The sequence below is a fragment of the Heterodontus francisci genome, chromosome 25 (genome assembly GCF_036365525.1).
Source record: "Heterodontus francisci isolate sHetFra1 chromosome 25, sHetFra1.hap1, whole genome shotgun sequence".
Lineage (NCBI taxonomy): Eukaryota > Metazoa > Chordata > Chondrichthyes > Heterodontiformes > Heterodontidae > Heterodontus > Heterodontus francisci.
In genome coordinates this window covers 76150354-76166615 of record NC_090395.1, presented here as the reverse complement: position 1 = coordinate 76166615, position 16262 = coordinate 76150354, and the positions used below count along the sequence as shown (strand labels likewise).

Below are 16262 nucleotides of genomic sequence, written 5' to 3'. Positions count from 1 at the left end.
TCATTGTGTAATCTCTGGGCTATCTCCTTGAATTCCACTGCCTGTCCAAGTTTGGGAGCATCTGCAAGTTTGTTCACTTTACATTGATTTTATGAATCCCAGTCTTTGATGTAAATTGGAAACAGCTGTGGTCCCAACAGCAAGTCCTGGGGTACCCCAGTTGCCATTCCACCCATCTGTACCCATCTGCTCCCACACGGTGACGTAACTCTTCTAACCAGTTCCTGTTCTTTTCTATAATAAAAGCAAAATACTGCGGATGCTGGAAATCTGAAATAAAAACAAGAAATGCTGGAACCACTCAGCAGGTCTGGCAGCATCTGCGGAAAGAGAAGCAGAGTTAACGTTTCAGGTCAGTGACCCTTCTTCGGAACGGACCCTTGTTCCGAAGAAGGGTCACTGACCCGAAACGTTAACTCTGCTTCTCTTTCCACAGATGCTGCCAGACCTGCTGAGTGGTTCCAGCATTTCTTGTTTTTATTCCTGTTCTTTTCTACCCTTCAGCAAGTTTCTTATGAACTCCCAAATATTGCCTCAAATCCCCACAGCTTTAAGTTTAACAAGGAACTTTTTATGTGAACCTTTATCAAAAACATTTTGGAAATCTGGGTACAGAGCACCTCCACAATGAACATGGGTTGTCACTTCCTCAAAGAGATGAAAAAGGGTGGCGAGACTTGATCTTCCTGTCTGAAACTGTTGTTTACTCATATTATTGGACAGATAATCCTGCAGTTTACTCCTGATAATCAATCCCATTATTTTACATTGAATAGAAGTAAGACTGATGAATCTGTAGTTTCCACCTCTCTATTGGAACAAAGGTGGAGAGTTCTCACAATGTCCTGGTCAACATTTCTCCCTCAAACAACAGTATGAAAACAGACTGACTGGTGAATTCACACAGCTGGGGTAGAATAGCTGTCTGTACAAAAACAATGCCATTTTCTATTTCTATTTCTGAATAGCTCCCTGTGTTAGTTGTTGGGATGTCAAGCTGGGCAAGGTGCTAACCTGTTCCTCCAACTTATTCACCTCCATCGCCTTGACTCTGTCTCCCTCTCCCACTGACTCTTGTGCCGTTGACAGATTCGTAGGATCATATGGCACAGGCTATTCAGCCCATTGTGTCTGTGCTGGCTCTTTGAAAGATCACTCCAATTAGTCCTACTCCCCTGCTCTTTCACCACAGTCCTGCAAATTTTTCCCCTTCAAGTATTTATCCAATTTCCTTTTGAAAGTTACTATTGAATCTGCTTCCACCGCCCTTTCAGGCAGCATGTTCCAGATCACAACAACTTGCTGTGTAAAAAAATTCTCCTCATCTCCCTCTCTGGTTCATTTGCCAATCTGTTTAAATCTGTGTCCTTTGGTTACCAACCGTTCTACCGCTGGAAACAGTTTCACCGCCTAGCTACTCTATCAAACCCTTCAGGATTTTGAAAAGCTCTATTAAATATAGGTGGCTTTGTCTGGTTGCAGGTTCCTGTGTCCGTAGCCATGATGAGTCCGCAGGTGATCACTCCACAGCAGATGCAGCAGATCCTGTCTCCACCCCAGCTGCAGGCATTACTGCAACAGCAGCAGGCAGTCATGTTACAGCAGGTAAGCAGCATGCCCGTATTACACAGGGGAGAGCTACATGAGACAGCCCCTATCACACAAACACTGCGTCATTGCTCAATCAGCAGATTCTGTTTACCCTTTGGCATCAATCCGTCATCTGCTAACATCAGGGCTCCCAACACCTGATCACTGTTTCATTCGAGTGTTCCCATCTCAGTTGCTCAGTGTTAATGGGATTCTCAGTCTCACTAGTTCCCCATGTAAGTCCGATCAATCTGCTATGAATGCGGTCTGGAAGCACTCCTTTCCTTACCAGATCTCACTGGATACGACCCTGGGGAATCAGCAGGTTTACTAAGGTTGCCACTGGCTACATTAAATGCAATCTTCAGCAATAAGCAAACAGTCTACTGCCCCTCCCTCCCCACGCACCCACCTCCCATCCACACCCCCCCTCTCTGTGCCCTCCCCTGTGCCCTCCCCTGCTTAAAGCAGCTTCCCATGTGATAACCTCAATCACACCAGGTAGCTCAGCTGAAGCTCTGTCATACAGAGCAGCAGGACACAGCTTCGATCCCTGGTCGGTGCAGTCTCAGCTAATCGCAGGTCTAATGGCAGTGGAGGTGGTGCCATAGGAACTCAGTGTGCTCCTGGGTGAGTGAGGAGAGGCTGTTCACAACCTGGATGACTGAGAATGTAAGGAAAAAGAAGTGAAAAGAAAAATTTTGAAACACATGAATGAAGAATTCACTGGGATGATACTGCAGCTAAAAAGGTAAATCATGAGGACGGGTCGCACAGCCTGGGCTCGTATTCCCTCGAGTGTAGAAGATTAAGGGGTGATCTAATCGAGGTGTTTACGATGATTGAAGGAGTTGATAGGGTCGATAGAGAGAAACTATTTCCTCTGGTGGGGGGAGTCCAAAACAAGGGGGAGAACCTTAAAATTCGAGCCAGGCTGTTCAGGGTGATGTCAGGAAGCACTTCTTCACACAAAGGGGAGTGGAAATCTGGAACTCTCTCCCCCAGAAAGCTGTTGAGGCTGGTGGGGGGGGGAGGTCAATTGAAAATTTTAAAACTGAGATTGATAGATTTATGTTGGGTTAGGGGATTGAGGGGATTGAGCTAAAATGCAGATCAGCCATGATCTAATTGAATGGTGGGAAAGGGCCAAGGGGCTGAATGGCCTCCTCCTGTTCAGTGAGTGGGCCTCCTGCAATGAGACGCACAAAAAAAAGATGAGGAACTGAAGCAAGAAGAGTTAATTCTGGCGGTGTTGACGCACACTAGATGCCCTGTGCTTGCTGTAATCAGTTCCTTTCACTTTAAATGAGCCACTGATCTAAATTAATATATTTCACGAATCTTTCTAAACATAGCAGTCATCCCAAGCAGCATTTTACAGGTTCCTCATCTACATGTCACCAGCACACAATGATCCCATAGACCCTGTAGGATTGCACTGACAGATAATTAACTTTCCACCGAGAATTTAATTGGTGTTGTCTAACGCAGAATAGCAGTGAAGTTTGCACTGTGTGCTGGCTATTGTTCTGATATTAATTTTCTGATTGCTTCATCTGTGGGTTTTTTTTTTACTCTGACTGAGATCCTTTGTATTTTCTGTGTGTGTGTTTTTTCCATCTTCCGTTTCTTAACAGCTTCAAGAGTATTACAAGAAGCAACAGGAACAATTGCACCTTCAGCTGCTAACTCAACAACAGCAACAGCAGCAGCAACAACAACAACAACAACAACAGCAACAGCAGGCTATCAAACAGTCGAAAGAGGTATGTTGATCCCAGAAAACAGTGGGGAAACTGGTGGGAAGTTGTCCATTTAAAACACCTACCTCTCTTTGCACACATTGAAAACACCACATCTTCCTTCAGGTATATCACCCAAGTGACCATTTTTAATGTGGGAGACTAGGCAGTGAAAGTTGGATGGCTCTTTGACTGTAGAGGCATCATGATCCTGTTCCCAGCCAACATCCAGGCACGTACAGATATACAGATGCATGCACTCACATATATGCACACATAGACAAAAGCAAAATACTGCGGAAGCTGGAAATCTGAAATAAAAACAGAAAATGTTGGAAACACTTAGCAGGTCTGGCAGCATCTGTGGAGAGAGAAAGAGAGTTAACATTTCAGGGCGATGATCTTTCGTCAGAAAGTTCTGATAGAAGGTTGCGGACCTGAAACATTAACTCTGTTTCCCTCCCCACAGATGCTGCCTCACCTGCTGAGTGTTTCCAACATTTTTTGTTTTTATTGTGTACATACACATATGCACACACACAGACATACACACACATATAGAGGAACACACACACATTCTTTTACTTTACAGTAGAGTGGCTGAATTTTCCTTAGCTTATCCAGTGATATTAAGGGAAATTGTTGCTCCCCTGTTTCCCTAACACAGACCCAACGTGGATCAAACCTAACTGTAGTTCTGGACGCAGAAGCTGTGAGGTTTGTCACCTGCTGAGTTCTGAAGCACGTGGACCATTTCTAGAAAATTTCAGAATGTAAATGGACATTAAGTCATGTTTGTCCTCTTTATATCTTATTGTGTAGGGAGATGCTTTTGATGAATTTTCATCAGCAGTGAACTGGACATCACATCTCAAACTTGGGCGGCATAGTGACGCAGTGGTTAGCACCGCAGCCTCACAGCTACCGTGACCTGGGTTCAGTTCTGGGTACTGCCTGTGTGGAGTTTGCAAGTTCTCCCTGTGACTGTGTGGGTTTCCATTGGGTGCTCTGGTTTCCTCCCACAGCCAAAGACTTGCAGGTTGAAAGGTAAATTGGCCATTGTAAATTGCCCCCAGTGTAGGTAGGTGGCAGGAGAATGTTGGGATGTGGTAGGGAATATAGGATTAATATAGGATTAGTATAATGGGTGGTTGTTGGTCGGCACGGACTCGGTGGGCCAATAGGCCTGTTTCAGTGCTGTATCTCTAAATAAACAATAAAATAAATAAACCTTGATTCCACTTGGCCTCTATCATGCTTCTTGCCCTGATCCTGTTAAGTGTCTCCTGCCCTGAATCCTCCTCCTGCCCCAATCCGAATTATTCTCCTCCCTCCTGCTGTGCCCTGATCCCACGTGTTTAGGACTTGTTTAGAGGAGGAGTGGTACAGAATAGGGAGAGGACAGCACTGTTAGAGAAATGGGACCTTGTTGAAATATTGCTTGAGTATTTGGAAGGCAATAAAAGGAGGCTTACCATGACTGTGACTTCGAACTAAACATACAATAGAAACAGAGAAAGATTTACAGTACAGAAGGCGGCCATTCGCCCCATCATGTCTGTGCTGGCCAAAAAGTGCTATCCAGTCTAGCTCTTGGTCCATCTCCCTGTAGGTTAAGACACCTCAAGTGCATATCCAATTTTTAAAAAAATGTGATGAGGGTTTCTGCCTCGACCACCCTTTCAGGCAGTGAGTTCCAGACCCTCACCCTCCACCCTCTGGGTGAAAAAAATTCTCCTCAATTTCCCTCTAATCTTTCTACCAACTGCTTTAAATTTATGGCCTAGTTATTGCCCTCTCTGCTGATGGAAATAGGTCCTTCCTATCCACTCTATCTAGCTCCCTCATAATTTTGTATATCTGAATTAATTTACCCCTCAGCTTCCTCTGTTCCATAGAACACAACCCCAACCTATCCAATCTTTCCTCATAGCTAAAATTTCCCGTCCTGGCAACATCCTCGTAAATCTCTTCTGTACCCTCCCTAGGGTGATCATATCCTTCTTGCAATGCAGTGACCAGAACTGTACGCAGTACTCTAGCTGTGGCCTATATAGTGTTTTATATAGTTCTAGTATAAACATTTACAATCTGTTGGGAATCTGCTTCACTAAATGAAAATTAATCTCTAATTGACCTCAAGATTACATAGAATTAAACAGAATTACATAGGATATTCAGCATAGAAACAGGCCATTCAGCCCAACCAGACCATGCCAGCGTTTATGCTCCACTCAAGCCCCCTCTCGTCTTTCCCCATCTCGCTCTATCACCATAATCCTCTATTCCCTTCTCCTTCTTGTGTTTATCTAGCCTGTCTTTAAATGCATCAATCCAGTTCATCTCAACCACTCCCTGTGGTAGCGAGTTCCACATGCTCCCCACTCTCTGGGTAAAGAGGTTTCTCCTGAAATCCTATTGGATTGATTAGTGACTGTCTTATATTGATGGCCTCCAGTTTTGGTCTTCCCCACATTTGGAAACACTCCCTCTATGTCTACTCTAGCAAAAACTTTCATAATTTTAAAGATACCTATTGATGTTTAAAGCAATTACATTTTGTGGCCTTAATGTAACCGGATAATTGAGGAACAGAGCCACTTTAGCAGCAGAATAATATAGCAGCCATTATTTGGTTACAAGTCTTAGCTTTATAAACAGTGGATCATTGTTATGCTAAGCCTTTATAAAACACCGGTTAGGCCTCAGCTGGAGAATACTGGGCATCATATTTTAGGAAGACCTTGGAGAGAATGCAAGAGAGATTTACCGGAATGGTGCCTGGGATGAGGGAATTCAGTTATGATGAGGAACGAGGGAAACTGGGGTTGTTCTCCTTCGAGCATAGAAAATAGGGGCAGGAGTAGGCCATTCGGCCCTTCGAGCCTGCTCCGCCATTCATTATGATCATGGCTGATCATTCAACCTGTTCCCGCTTTTTGCCCCATATCCTTTGATCCCTTTAAACCCAAGAGCTATATCTAATTCCTTCTTGAAAACATACAATGTTTTGGCCTCAACTCCTTTCTGTGGTAGTGAATTCCACAGGCTCACCACTCTCTGGGTGAAGTAATTTTTCCTCATCTCAGTCCTGAAAGGTTTACCCCGTATCCTTAGACTATGACCCCTGGTTCTGGACTCCCCCACCATCGGGAACATCCTTCCTGCATCTAACCTGTCAAGTCCTGTTAGAATTTTATAGGTTTCTATGAGATCCCCCCAGCAGAGAAGGTTAAGAGGAGATTTAACAGAGATCTTCAAATTATGGATACTATTGATAGAGTAAAGAAGAAACAACTTTTTCCAGTTGCAGAAGGGTCAGTAACCAGAGGATACAGATTTAAGTTGATTGTCAGACGAAACATGGAGAAGACAATTTTTTTACACAGCGAGTTGTTATGATCTGGAACACACTGCCTGAAAGGGAGATGGAAGCAGGTTCAGTAGTAACTTTCCAAAGGATATTGTGTAAATACTTGAAGGGAAAGAATTTACAGCCGTATGGGGGAAAAGCGGGGAGTGGGACTATTTGCCCAGTGACCTCCTCCTCTGCTATATCACATGATGTTGTGATCTGATTTATCATCAGCAATGTCTCAGGACAGACACTCATGAACTCACACTCCTATATGTTGGCCTCAATAAATCCAACAAAGTGATGGACCCTTCTCCCAATCAGTAACCAATCCCACAATAAATAGAGACCCCTTTGATCATGGGATAGGGATGAGCGAGGTTTATCGGCTAATTTTCAACTTAGTGATGGAAAGTTATAGGTAGGGCCCGGTTTCTGAAACTGCCCAATAATCTCTTTCATTCCAGGACGATTGTGAGAGAAATAAAAAATTAGTGATGCTTTTGTGAGCTCTGGACTGAAACAGATCATTCCGGCAGTGTAGAGGGAGCTTTACTCTTATCTAACCCCGTTTTTTTTTATATAAGCTGGCCACAAGCCCCTTTTATATATATTTGTTGAGGGGGCCATTATTCCCCAGGTGCCCTTTATATACATTTTAAAATAACTTTATTAAAATCAGATAAATATAACAAAAACTCAAATTAAAACAGCATTGTCTGCATCGATGATGTACTCCAGCCCCGACGGTGCTCACCGGTCGCGGAAGGCCTCAAGCGTACCGATGGACACCGCATGCTCCTTCTCCAGGACACCCGGGCACGAACGTAACCTCAGAAGAGGGGCAGGCCCGCAGCCTGGACCTGTGAATTGCCACCTTGGCCAAGCCCAGGAGCAGACCGACAAGGAGATCCTCCTCCCGGCCCACGCCCCTCCGCACCAGGCGCCCAAAGATCAGGAGCATGGGGCTGAAGTGCATCTTGAGCAGCCCCTTTAAATACTCAAAGAGGGGCTGCAACCTCGCGTACTCCATAGAAACATGTAACATGGACTCGTCCAGGCCACAGAAATTACAGGCGGCCTGAGAGTCCGTGAACCTACTTAAAAGTCTATTGCACAGGACTGCCCTGTGCAGCACCCTCCACCCCAGGTCCCCACTGTAAAGGGGGAGGACTCTCGTGTAGAGAGACGTCCACTGGGGATTCCCCTCGCTGCCAGATGGCAACACGGACCGCCACGGCGTGTCGGAACAGCAAACGAGGGCGAGGAAGTGGAGAGTGTGCAGGAACAGCCCGTACAGGAAACCCCGCCACACCGTGTGGAATGGCACAGAGGGCATTTCCGAGAAGCGGCTCAGGTTGTGTGGGACCGGCTCCCGAGGAGGGTTTCGGGGCCTGGGTCCGATGAGCAGTTCCGGCCGAGCGGGGGTCAGCTCAGCTGGGAGCGCTCCGCCCTCCCGAGCCCCCTCGTCACCCGCAGTGAGGGTTGTCCCAGGGGCTTCAGCTACTCCTCAGCTCATCGGTCTGTCCCCAGAACCGGCCGCCCGGACAGCCATGGCACTCTCCGCCGCCGGTGGGGGAGCGCCCTGACTGGAGGATACCATGTTCCAGACTCAGAATAGATCCCGGTAAAAGACAAGCAACTCCCTCAGAGAGGCACGACGAATGTTCTCCGCCGAGAGCTGCGTGTCGTCTTGGAGGCAGTGGCCCTGGTGGAAAAATTACATCACTAGCGCACACCATCTGGGAGGGCTTGACGTACAGGTATCTCTGCAGGGTCCGAAGGCGGTGAGTCGCAGCCTGGGTCCGGAACACACCAGCGACTGGCCGCCCTCCTCGATCGGGAGACTCAGGACTGCGGCAGAATTTCCTCTTGCCCCAGAAGAAATCGACAAGCTTCTGCTGGATCTTGGTGGCAAATGCAGAGGGCGGGGCCAAAGTCACCAACCGGTACCACAGCATCGAGGCCACCAGTTGGTTAATGACCAGCACTCGGCCCCTGTAGGAAAGCACCTGGAGCAGTCCTGTCCAGCGCCCCAGCCGAGCGGTGACTTTCACCTCCAACTCCTGCCAGTTTGCCGGCCAAGCTTCCTCAGCAGGGCTAAGGTGAACTCCCAGATAGAGGAGGTGCGTGGTGCTCCACGCAAAAGGTGTCATCTCCTCCGGCAGGGAGTCCACCTGCCACTGACCCACCAGGAGTCCGGAACATTTCTCCCAATTGATCCTCGCGGAGGACGCGGCAGAAAAGGTCTGCTGGCAGTCGCGCATCCTCCGCAAGTCAACGGGATCTGTGATTGCGAGGAGCACGTCGTCGGCGTAAGCCGAGAGGACGACCCGCATGGCCGGCTCGCGCAGAGCCAATCCCGTCAAGCTCCTGTGAAGCAGGCACAGGAACAGCTCCACGCAGATGGTATACAATTGGCCGGACATGGGGCACCCCTGACGCACTCCTCTCCCAAAGCGAAGGGGCGCTGTCAAGGACCCGTTAACTTTAACCAGACACTCTGCGGCATCGTACAAAAGTCGGATCCAGGCCACAAAATGCGGTCAGAGTCCAAATGCACGCAAAAGATATTCGTGATCATCCCTGTTGAACGCCTCCTCTTGATCGAGGGAGAGAAAGGCAACCGACAGACCAGTCCTCTGGGAAAGATGGACCAGGTCGGCACAGTGGCGCAGTGATTAGTACCACAGCCTCACCACTCCAGCAATCCGGGTTCGGTTCTGGGTACTGCCTGTGTGGAGTTTGCAAGTTCTCCCTGTGACCGCGTGGGTTTCTGCCGGGTGCTCCGGTTTCCTCCCACAGCCAAAGACTTGCAGGTTGATAGGTAAATTGGCCATTGTAAATTGCCCCGAGTGTAGGTAGGTGGTAGGGGAATGGTGGGGATGTGGTAGAGAATATGGGGTTAATGTAGGATAAGTATAAATGGGTGGTCGTTGGTCGGCACGGACTCGGTGGGGCGAAGGGCCTGTTTTGGTGCTGTATCTCTCTATCTCTATAGGTCCCAGACCAGGAGGATATTGTCCTGGATGGACTGGCCCGGGACCGTGTAGGATTGGCCTGGGTGGATCATGTGGGCCAGCATGGAGCCCAGGCGGGTAGACATAGCCCGGGCAAAAATCATATAATCCGTGCTGAGGAGGGAGACCAGACGGCAGTTTTTAAGCAAACGGAGATCACCCCTCTTCGGCAGCAGGACGATGACCGCCCTGCACCATGAGAGGGGCATCTCCCCAGTCGCCAGGCTTTCCCCCAAGACCCGCGTATAATCGTCCCCCAGGACGTCCCAGAATGCCCTGAGGAACTTCACAGTCAGCCCATCCAGTTCCACCAACGTAAGCGGAGCCTCCAATCCTTCGGCACCCTCCGGGCTGACCTTCTGCAGGTCCTCCCACAAAACTCTGCGCGCTTCCTTGCTGGACGGATCCGGAGAGAACAATGCACTGTTATAGGTACAGACCAGGAGGCACATTATCTCCGGTTCCATGATGGAAGATCCGTCATCGGCCAGCAGCTCAACAAGCTGCTTACGGACCATTTTTCCAGCGAGTAGAAGAAGGGTGAGGCGCGGTCCAAATCTTCCAGGATCTGGATCCGCGACCTCACGTACGCGCCTCGGGACCCTATGAGCTGCAGGTCCCTCAGCGCGCCTTTCTTCTCTTTGTACGCCTGCCACAGGGCCGGGACCACGACGGCATGACCGAGGCGGGACTCCAAGTTGTGCACCTCCCTCTCAAGGCGCCCGATCTCGGCCTCCTGCCTCTTGGTCGACCCCTTCGCGTACTCCTGACAGAAGACACAGATGTGAGTCTTGCCCACATCCCACCATAGCCTCAAGGAGGGGAAGCCCCCCTGCTTCCTTCTCCAGTCGGCCCAGAATCGACCACCAAGGGGTCCTCTGGCAGAAAGGTCCTGCCCACAGTGAGCCCCTTGCTCAGGGTCAGCGACACCGCCCGCTCGGTTTTTTAGGAAAAACACAGCCTTCCCGTCCATTTTAGAGGCAGCAACAATGGCCGAGGGGCTGACAACCTCGGCCATTGCTTTCACGCATGCCTCTATCATCATATTCGGATGGACGTAGTTCTTGACCCCATGCTTAGATGTTATTAGTTCAAAAGGTGATGGGGCGACAGCAGCCGCTACAGCAGATGTGTAGGAGGGCCCGGCACCAGTGAAGAAGGGCTTGCCATGGGGTCTAAGCGCCATGCCCACCCCTAACAAACAAAGCAAATTGAAAAGGTTTAAACAAAAAACAAACTTTAAACAAAATGGTGTGGGAGTAGAGGAGCATAGGGGTAGGAGTGACTGAGTGGAGGAAGGGAGAGAAAGGCTGCAAGGGATGTTTGCTCCAACTGCTCGTTGGAGCACCTTAATAATGTCAGTCCAAAACTTCCAGTTGGGGGAGGCTTCTTCACCTGGGATGGCTAGTGCTGCCGGTACTCTCCTCTTCTGATGTTTCACAAAGACAGTCTTCACTCGGGCAACTCCAGCTGTCCCGAGCAGGCAATTGGGGTGGGCAGGGTGCTCCCTGCCTGCAAGATGGAAATCAGCACCAATACAAGTACAAATATAGGGGCCCCTACAGGTTTTGGTAGCGCCACCCCTGAGTCTTCCGGCCTCTTTCCCTCCTCCAAACAATCCAAACAAAGAGTCTTTCAGGTGCTCTGACACCCACCTCTCCAAAAAGAATCGCAGCTTTTCTGCCTCCTCTCAATGGATTCACTTGTCCTGTCTCTCTCCACTCTTCAGTCTCCACTCTCCAGTTACTCCAGTCTCCACTCTCTCCTCTCTCCACTCTCCAGTTGCTGTTGCAGCAGCACAGGTGCAGCTGCTCCCCTGATTGCACACAGGAAGTGCTCCATAAACTGCCCAGCCAATCCCGTGCTGTACCTGTCCAGGGAGTGTTTGATGGGGACAGTGTAGAGGGAGCTTTACTCTGTATCTAACTCCCGTTTTTTTTTTTCTTTTAGTGAGCTTTACTCTGTATCTAACCCCGTGTTGTACCTGTCCTGGGAGTGTTTGATGGGGACAGTGTAGAGGGAGCTTTACTCTGTATCTAACCCCATGCTGTACCTGTCCTGGGAGTGTCCCCAGGCCCACTTTATATACGTTCTATAAATAAATAACTTATTAAAATCGAATAAATAAAACAAAAACTCAAATTAAAATAGCATTTTCAGCATCGATGATGCACTCCAGCCCCTGCGGTGCCCATCAGTCGTGGAAGGCCTCAAGTGAACCAGCGGACACCGCATGCTCCTTCCCCAGGGACACCCGGGCGCGAACGTAACGGGGAAGAGGGGCAGGTAGTCAGGGCGGATGGACCCCCGGCGGCCCTGTATCTAATCCATGCTGTACCTGCCCTGGGAGTGTTTGATAGTAACACATGTCGAAAATGTGAAAAACTTGGAGTCACCTCTATGAACGTTTCTGACTTTCAGAAAACCAAAATTAGAAAAAAGTTCAAAGTATTTCAAAAAAAAAAAAGCCTGGTATCCATGTCTGGACAAATAAATATTCAAACATTTCCCATGCCTGGTGAAGTTGATGTCAAATCCTTGTGGTCACACCTGTCCGTTAAAACCCATAATGGCTTCAAGATTACAAAAGCATTCCTCCTCTTCGTTCTATGTGAAGCTCCAGTGCTCAGCACATGCACTGTGTACAATCCATCTGGCAGAGCCTCATGGGTTCAGAGTTGTATATTCTAAGCACACACCAGGTCACCCCTGGGAGAAGTGAGTAGAGAGTGTTTGTAGCTCACAGTCTGTGCCAACTCAGGAATGGTGCAGTGGATGTGAGCAAAGAAAAATGGGCTTTTAATGAAGACAACATGTCTGGGTGTTACTGATGGATTGAAGGGTCACGGTCACGATCTTTCTAAGGGCTTGCAAAATTTCTGTTGTAATTATAGGTGTGAGGAGGAAGTCAGTAGATAAATGGATACTTGATGGTTGCTATGTAGTCCAACCCAGACTCAGGGATCCACATGTTTTCTTTCCAACAGCTGTAAGTAGCCAGGGAGAGTGGGGGGGGGGGGGGGGGGGGGGGGGGGTGGTGGGGTGTGATGGAAGGGGGAATTTATTTGCAGTCGCAACCCAGTTTTTATTTGGCACAGTCCAGGAACACACACAGCTGATATTTGGCACAAAGGTGACATTCTTCACAAGACTAAGCACCAACCTGGAAGAGTCATTCAGAAAGGATAAGGACACCTCAGTAAGATTGAGGAAAAGTAATGGGTACTTCACTCTGCAGCTAAAACTGAAATATTTGGCTTGCTTTATTCTGTATCTAACCTGCGCTGTACCCATCCTGGGAGTCTTTCACGAGGACAGTCTTCAATGATGATCATAAAGTTTGTGTTTCACGCCAATATTAAATGACTACTTTGATATGTGATGATGCTATTTTCAGTATTTCTCAAATGATTCATTGTGAAAGTTACTGCAAGTTTCTTCTGAAGAACACCCTAGGATCTGGAGTAGACTATCTGGCCCCCTGAGCCCGCTCCGCCATTCATTAGGGTCATTTTTTTTTATTCGTTCATGGGATGTGGGTGTCGCTGGCTGGACCTGCGTATATTGCCCATCCCCAATTGCCCTTGAGAAAGTGGTGGTGAGCTGCCTTCTTGAACCAGTGCAGTCCTTGGGGTGTAGATACATCAACAGTGCTGTTAGGAAGGGAGTTCCAGCGACAGTGAATGGTGAGATTGTTCCATGTCAGGATGGCGTGTGGCTTGGAGGGGAACTTGTAGGTGATGGCGTTCCCATGTAACTGCTGCCCTTGTCCTTCTAGATGGCAGAGGTCGTGGGTTTAGAAGGTGCTGTCGAAGGTGGCTTGGTGCGTTGCTGCAGTACATCTTGTAGATGGTGCACATTGCTGCCACTGTGCATCGGTGGTGGAGAAAGTGAATGTTGAAAGTAGTGGATGGGGTGCCAATCAAGCGGGCTGCTTTGCCCTGGAAGGTGTCGAGCTTCTTGAGTGTTGTTGGAGCTGGACCCATCCAGGCAAGTGGAGAGTATTCCATCACACTCCTGACTTGTGCCTTGTAGATGGTGGGCAGGCATTGGGAAGACAGGAAGTGAGTTACTCGCTGCAGAATTCCCAGCTTCTGACTTGCTCTTGTAGTCACAATATTTATGTGGCTGGTCCAGTTCAGTTTCTGGTCAATGGTAACCCCCAGGATGTTGATAATGGGGTATTCAGCGATGGTAATATTATTGAATGTCATGGGGAGATGATTAGATACTCTCTTATTGGAGATGATCATTGCCTGGCACTTGTGTGGCACGAATGTTACTTGCCACTTATTAGCCCAAGCCTGGATGTTGTTCAGGTCTTGTTGCATATGAACATGGGCTGCTTCATTATCTGAGGAGTCGTGAATGCTGCTGAACATTGTGTAATCATCAGCGAACATCACCACTTCTGACCTTATGATGGAGGGAAGGTCATTGATGAAGCAGCTGAAGATGGTTGGGCCTAGCACACTGCCCTGAGGAACTCCTGCAGTGATATCCTGGGACTGAGATGATTGACCTCCAACAACCACAACCTTCTTCCTTTGCGCTAGGTATGACTCCAACCAGCGGAGGGTTTTCCCATTGACTCCAGTTTTGCTCGGGCTCCTTGATGCCATACTCGGTCCAATGCTGCCTTGATGTCAAGGGCAGTCACTCTCCCTCACCTCTGTAGTTCAGCTCTTTTGTCCATGTTTGGACCAAGGCTGTAATGAGGTCAGGAGCTGAGTGGCCCTGGCAGAACCCAAACTGCGCGTTAGTGAGCATGTTGTTGCTAAGCAAGTGCCGCTTGATGGCACTGTTGATGACACCTTCCATCACTTTGCTGATGATTGGGAGTAGACTGATAGGGTGGTAATTGGCCGGGTTGGATTTGTCCTGCTTTTTGTGCACAGGACATATCTTGGTAATTTTCCACATTACCAGGTAGATGCCAGTGTTGTAGCTATACTGGAACAGCTTGGCTAGGGGCGTGGCTGGTTCTGGAGCAAAAGTCTTCAGTACTATTTCCAGAATGTTGTCAGGCCCCATAGCCTTTGCAGTATCCAGTGCCTTCAATCGTTTCTTGATAACATGTGGAATGAATCGGATTGGCTGAAGACTGGCATCTGTGATGCTGGGACTTCAGGAAGAGGCCGAGATAAATCATCAACTTGGCGCTTCTGGCTGAATATGGATACAAATGCTTCAGCCTTGTCTTTCGCACTGATGTGCTGGGCTCCCCCATCATTGAGGATGGGGATGTTTGTGGACCCTCCTGCTCCTGTCAGTTGTTTAATTGTCCACCACCATTCACGACTGATGTGGCAGGACTGCAGAGCTTAAGTTGTGGGATCGCTTAGCCGTCTCTATCACATGCTGCTTCCGCTGTTTGGCATGCAAGTAGTCCTGTGTTGCAGCTTCACCAGGTTGGCACCTCATTTTGATGTATGCCTGGTGCTGCTCCTGGCATGCCCTCCTGCACTCTTCATTGAACCAGGGTTGGTTCCCCCAGCTTGATGGTAATGGTAGAGTGGGGGATATACTGGGCCATGAGGTTACAGATTGTGGTTGAATACAATTCTGCTGCTGTTGATGGCCCACAGTCCCTCCTGGATGCCCAGCTTTGAGTTGCTAGATTTGTTTGAAATCCATCCCATTTAGCATGGTGGTCGTGTCACACAACATGATGGAGGGTATCGTCTCCACAAGGCTTGTGCGGTAGTCACTCCTGCCAATACTGTCATGGACAGGAGCATCTGCGACAGTTTGATTGGTGAGGAGAAGGTCAAGTATGTTTTTCCCTCTTGTTGGTTCCCTCACCACCTGCCGCAGACCCAGTCTAGCAGCTATGTCCTTTAGGATTCCGCTAGTAGTGGTGCTACTGAGCTACTCTTGGCAATGGTCATTGAAGTGCCCCACCCAGAATACATTCTGTGCCCTTGCTACCCTCAGTGCTTCTTCCAATTGGTGTTGAACGTGGAGCAGCACTGAGTTATCAGCTGAGGGTGGGGGCAGTAGGTGGTAATCAGCAGGAGATTTCCTTGCCCATGTTTGATCTGATGCCATGAGACTTCATGGGGTCCGGAGTCAATGTTGAGGACTCCCAGGGCAACTCCCTACCAACTGTATACCACTGTGCCGCCACCTCTGCTGGGTCTGTCCTGCCGGTGGGACAGGACATACCCGAGGATGGTGATGGCAGTGTCTGGGACATTGTCTGTAAGGTATGATTCTGTGAATATGACTATGTCAGGCTGTTGCTTGACTAGTCTGTGGACAACTCTCCCAATTTTGGCATAAGCCCCCAGATGTTAGTAGGGAGGACTTTGCAGGGTCGACAGGGCTGGGTTTGCTATTGTCATTTCCGGTGCTTAGGTCGATGCCGGGTGATCGTCCAGTTTCATTCCTTTTCTGAGGCTTTGTCACCATTTAGAATTAGAACATTACAGCGCAGTACAGGCCCTTCGGCCCTCGATGTTGCACCGACCTGTGAAACCATCTGACCTACACTATTCCATTTTCATCCATGTGTCTATCCAATGTCCACTTAAATGCCCTTAAAGTTGGCGA

General features: G+C 48.6%; 1 protein-coding gene across 8 annotated transcripts in view; it reads left to right on the top strand.

Annotated features, from left to right (window-relative positions):
- foxp4 (forkhead box P4) overlaps positions 1-16262 on the top strand; it is a 500447-nt gene that overhangs the window by 341999 nt on the left and 142186 nt on the right. For all 8 annotated transcript variants that reach the window (XM_068057550.1, XM_068057552.1, XM_068057556.1 and 5 more), the window contains 2 exons: positions 1483-1605; positions 3228-3356. In XM_068057550.1, coding sequence (XP_067913651.1) covers positions 1483-1605; positions 3228-3356 — 252 coding nt within the window. The remainder of the gene's footprint in view (positions 1-1482; positions 1606-3227; positions 3357-16262) is intronic.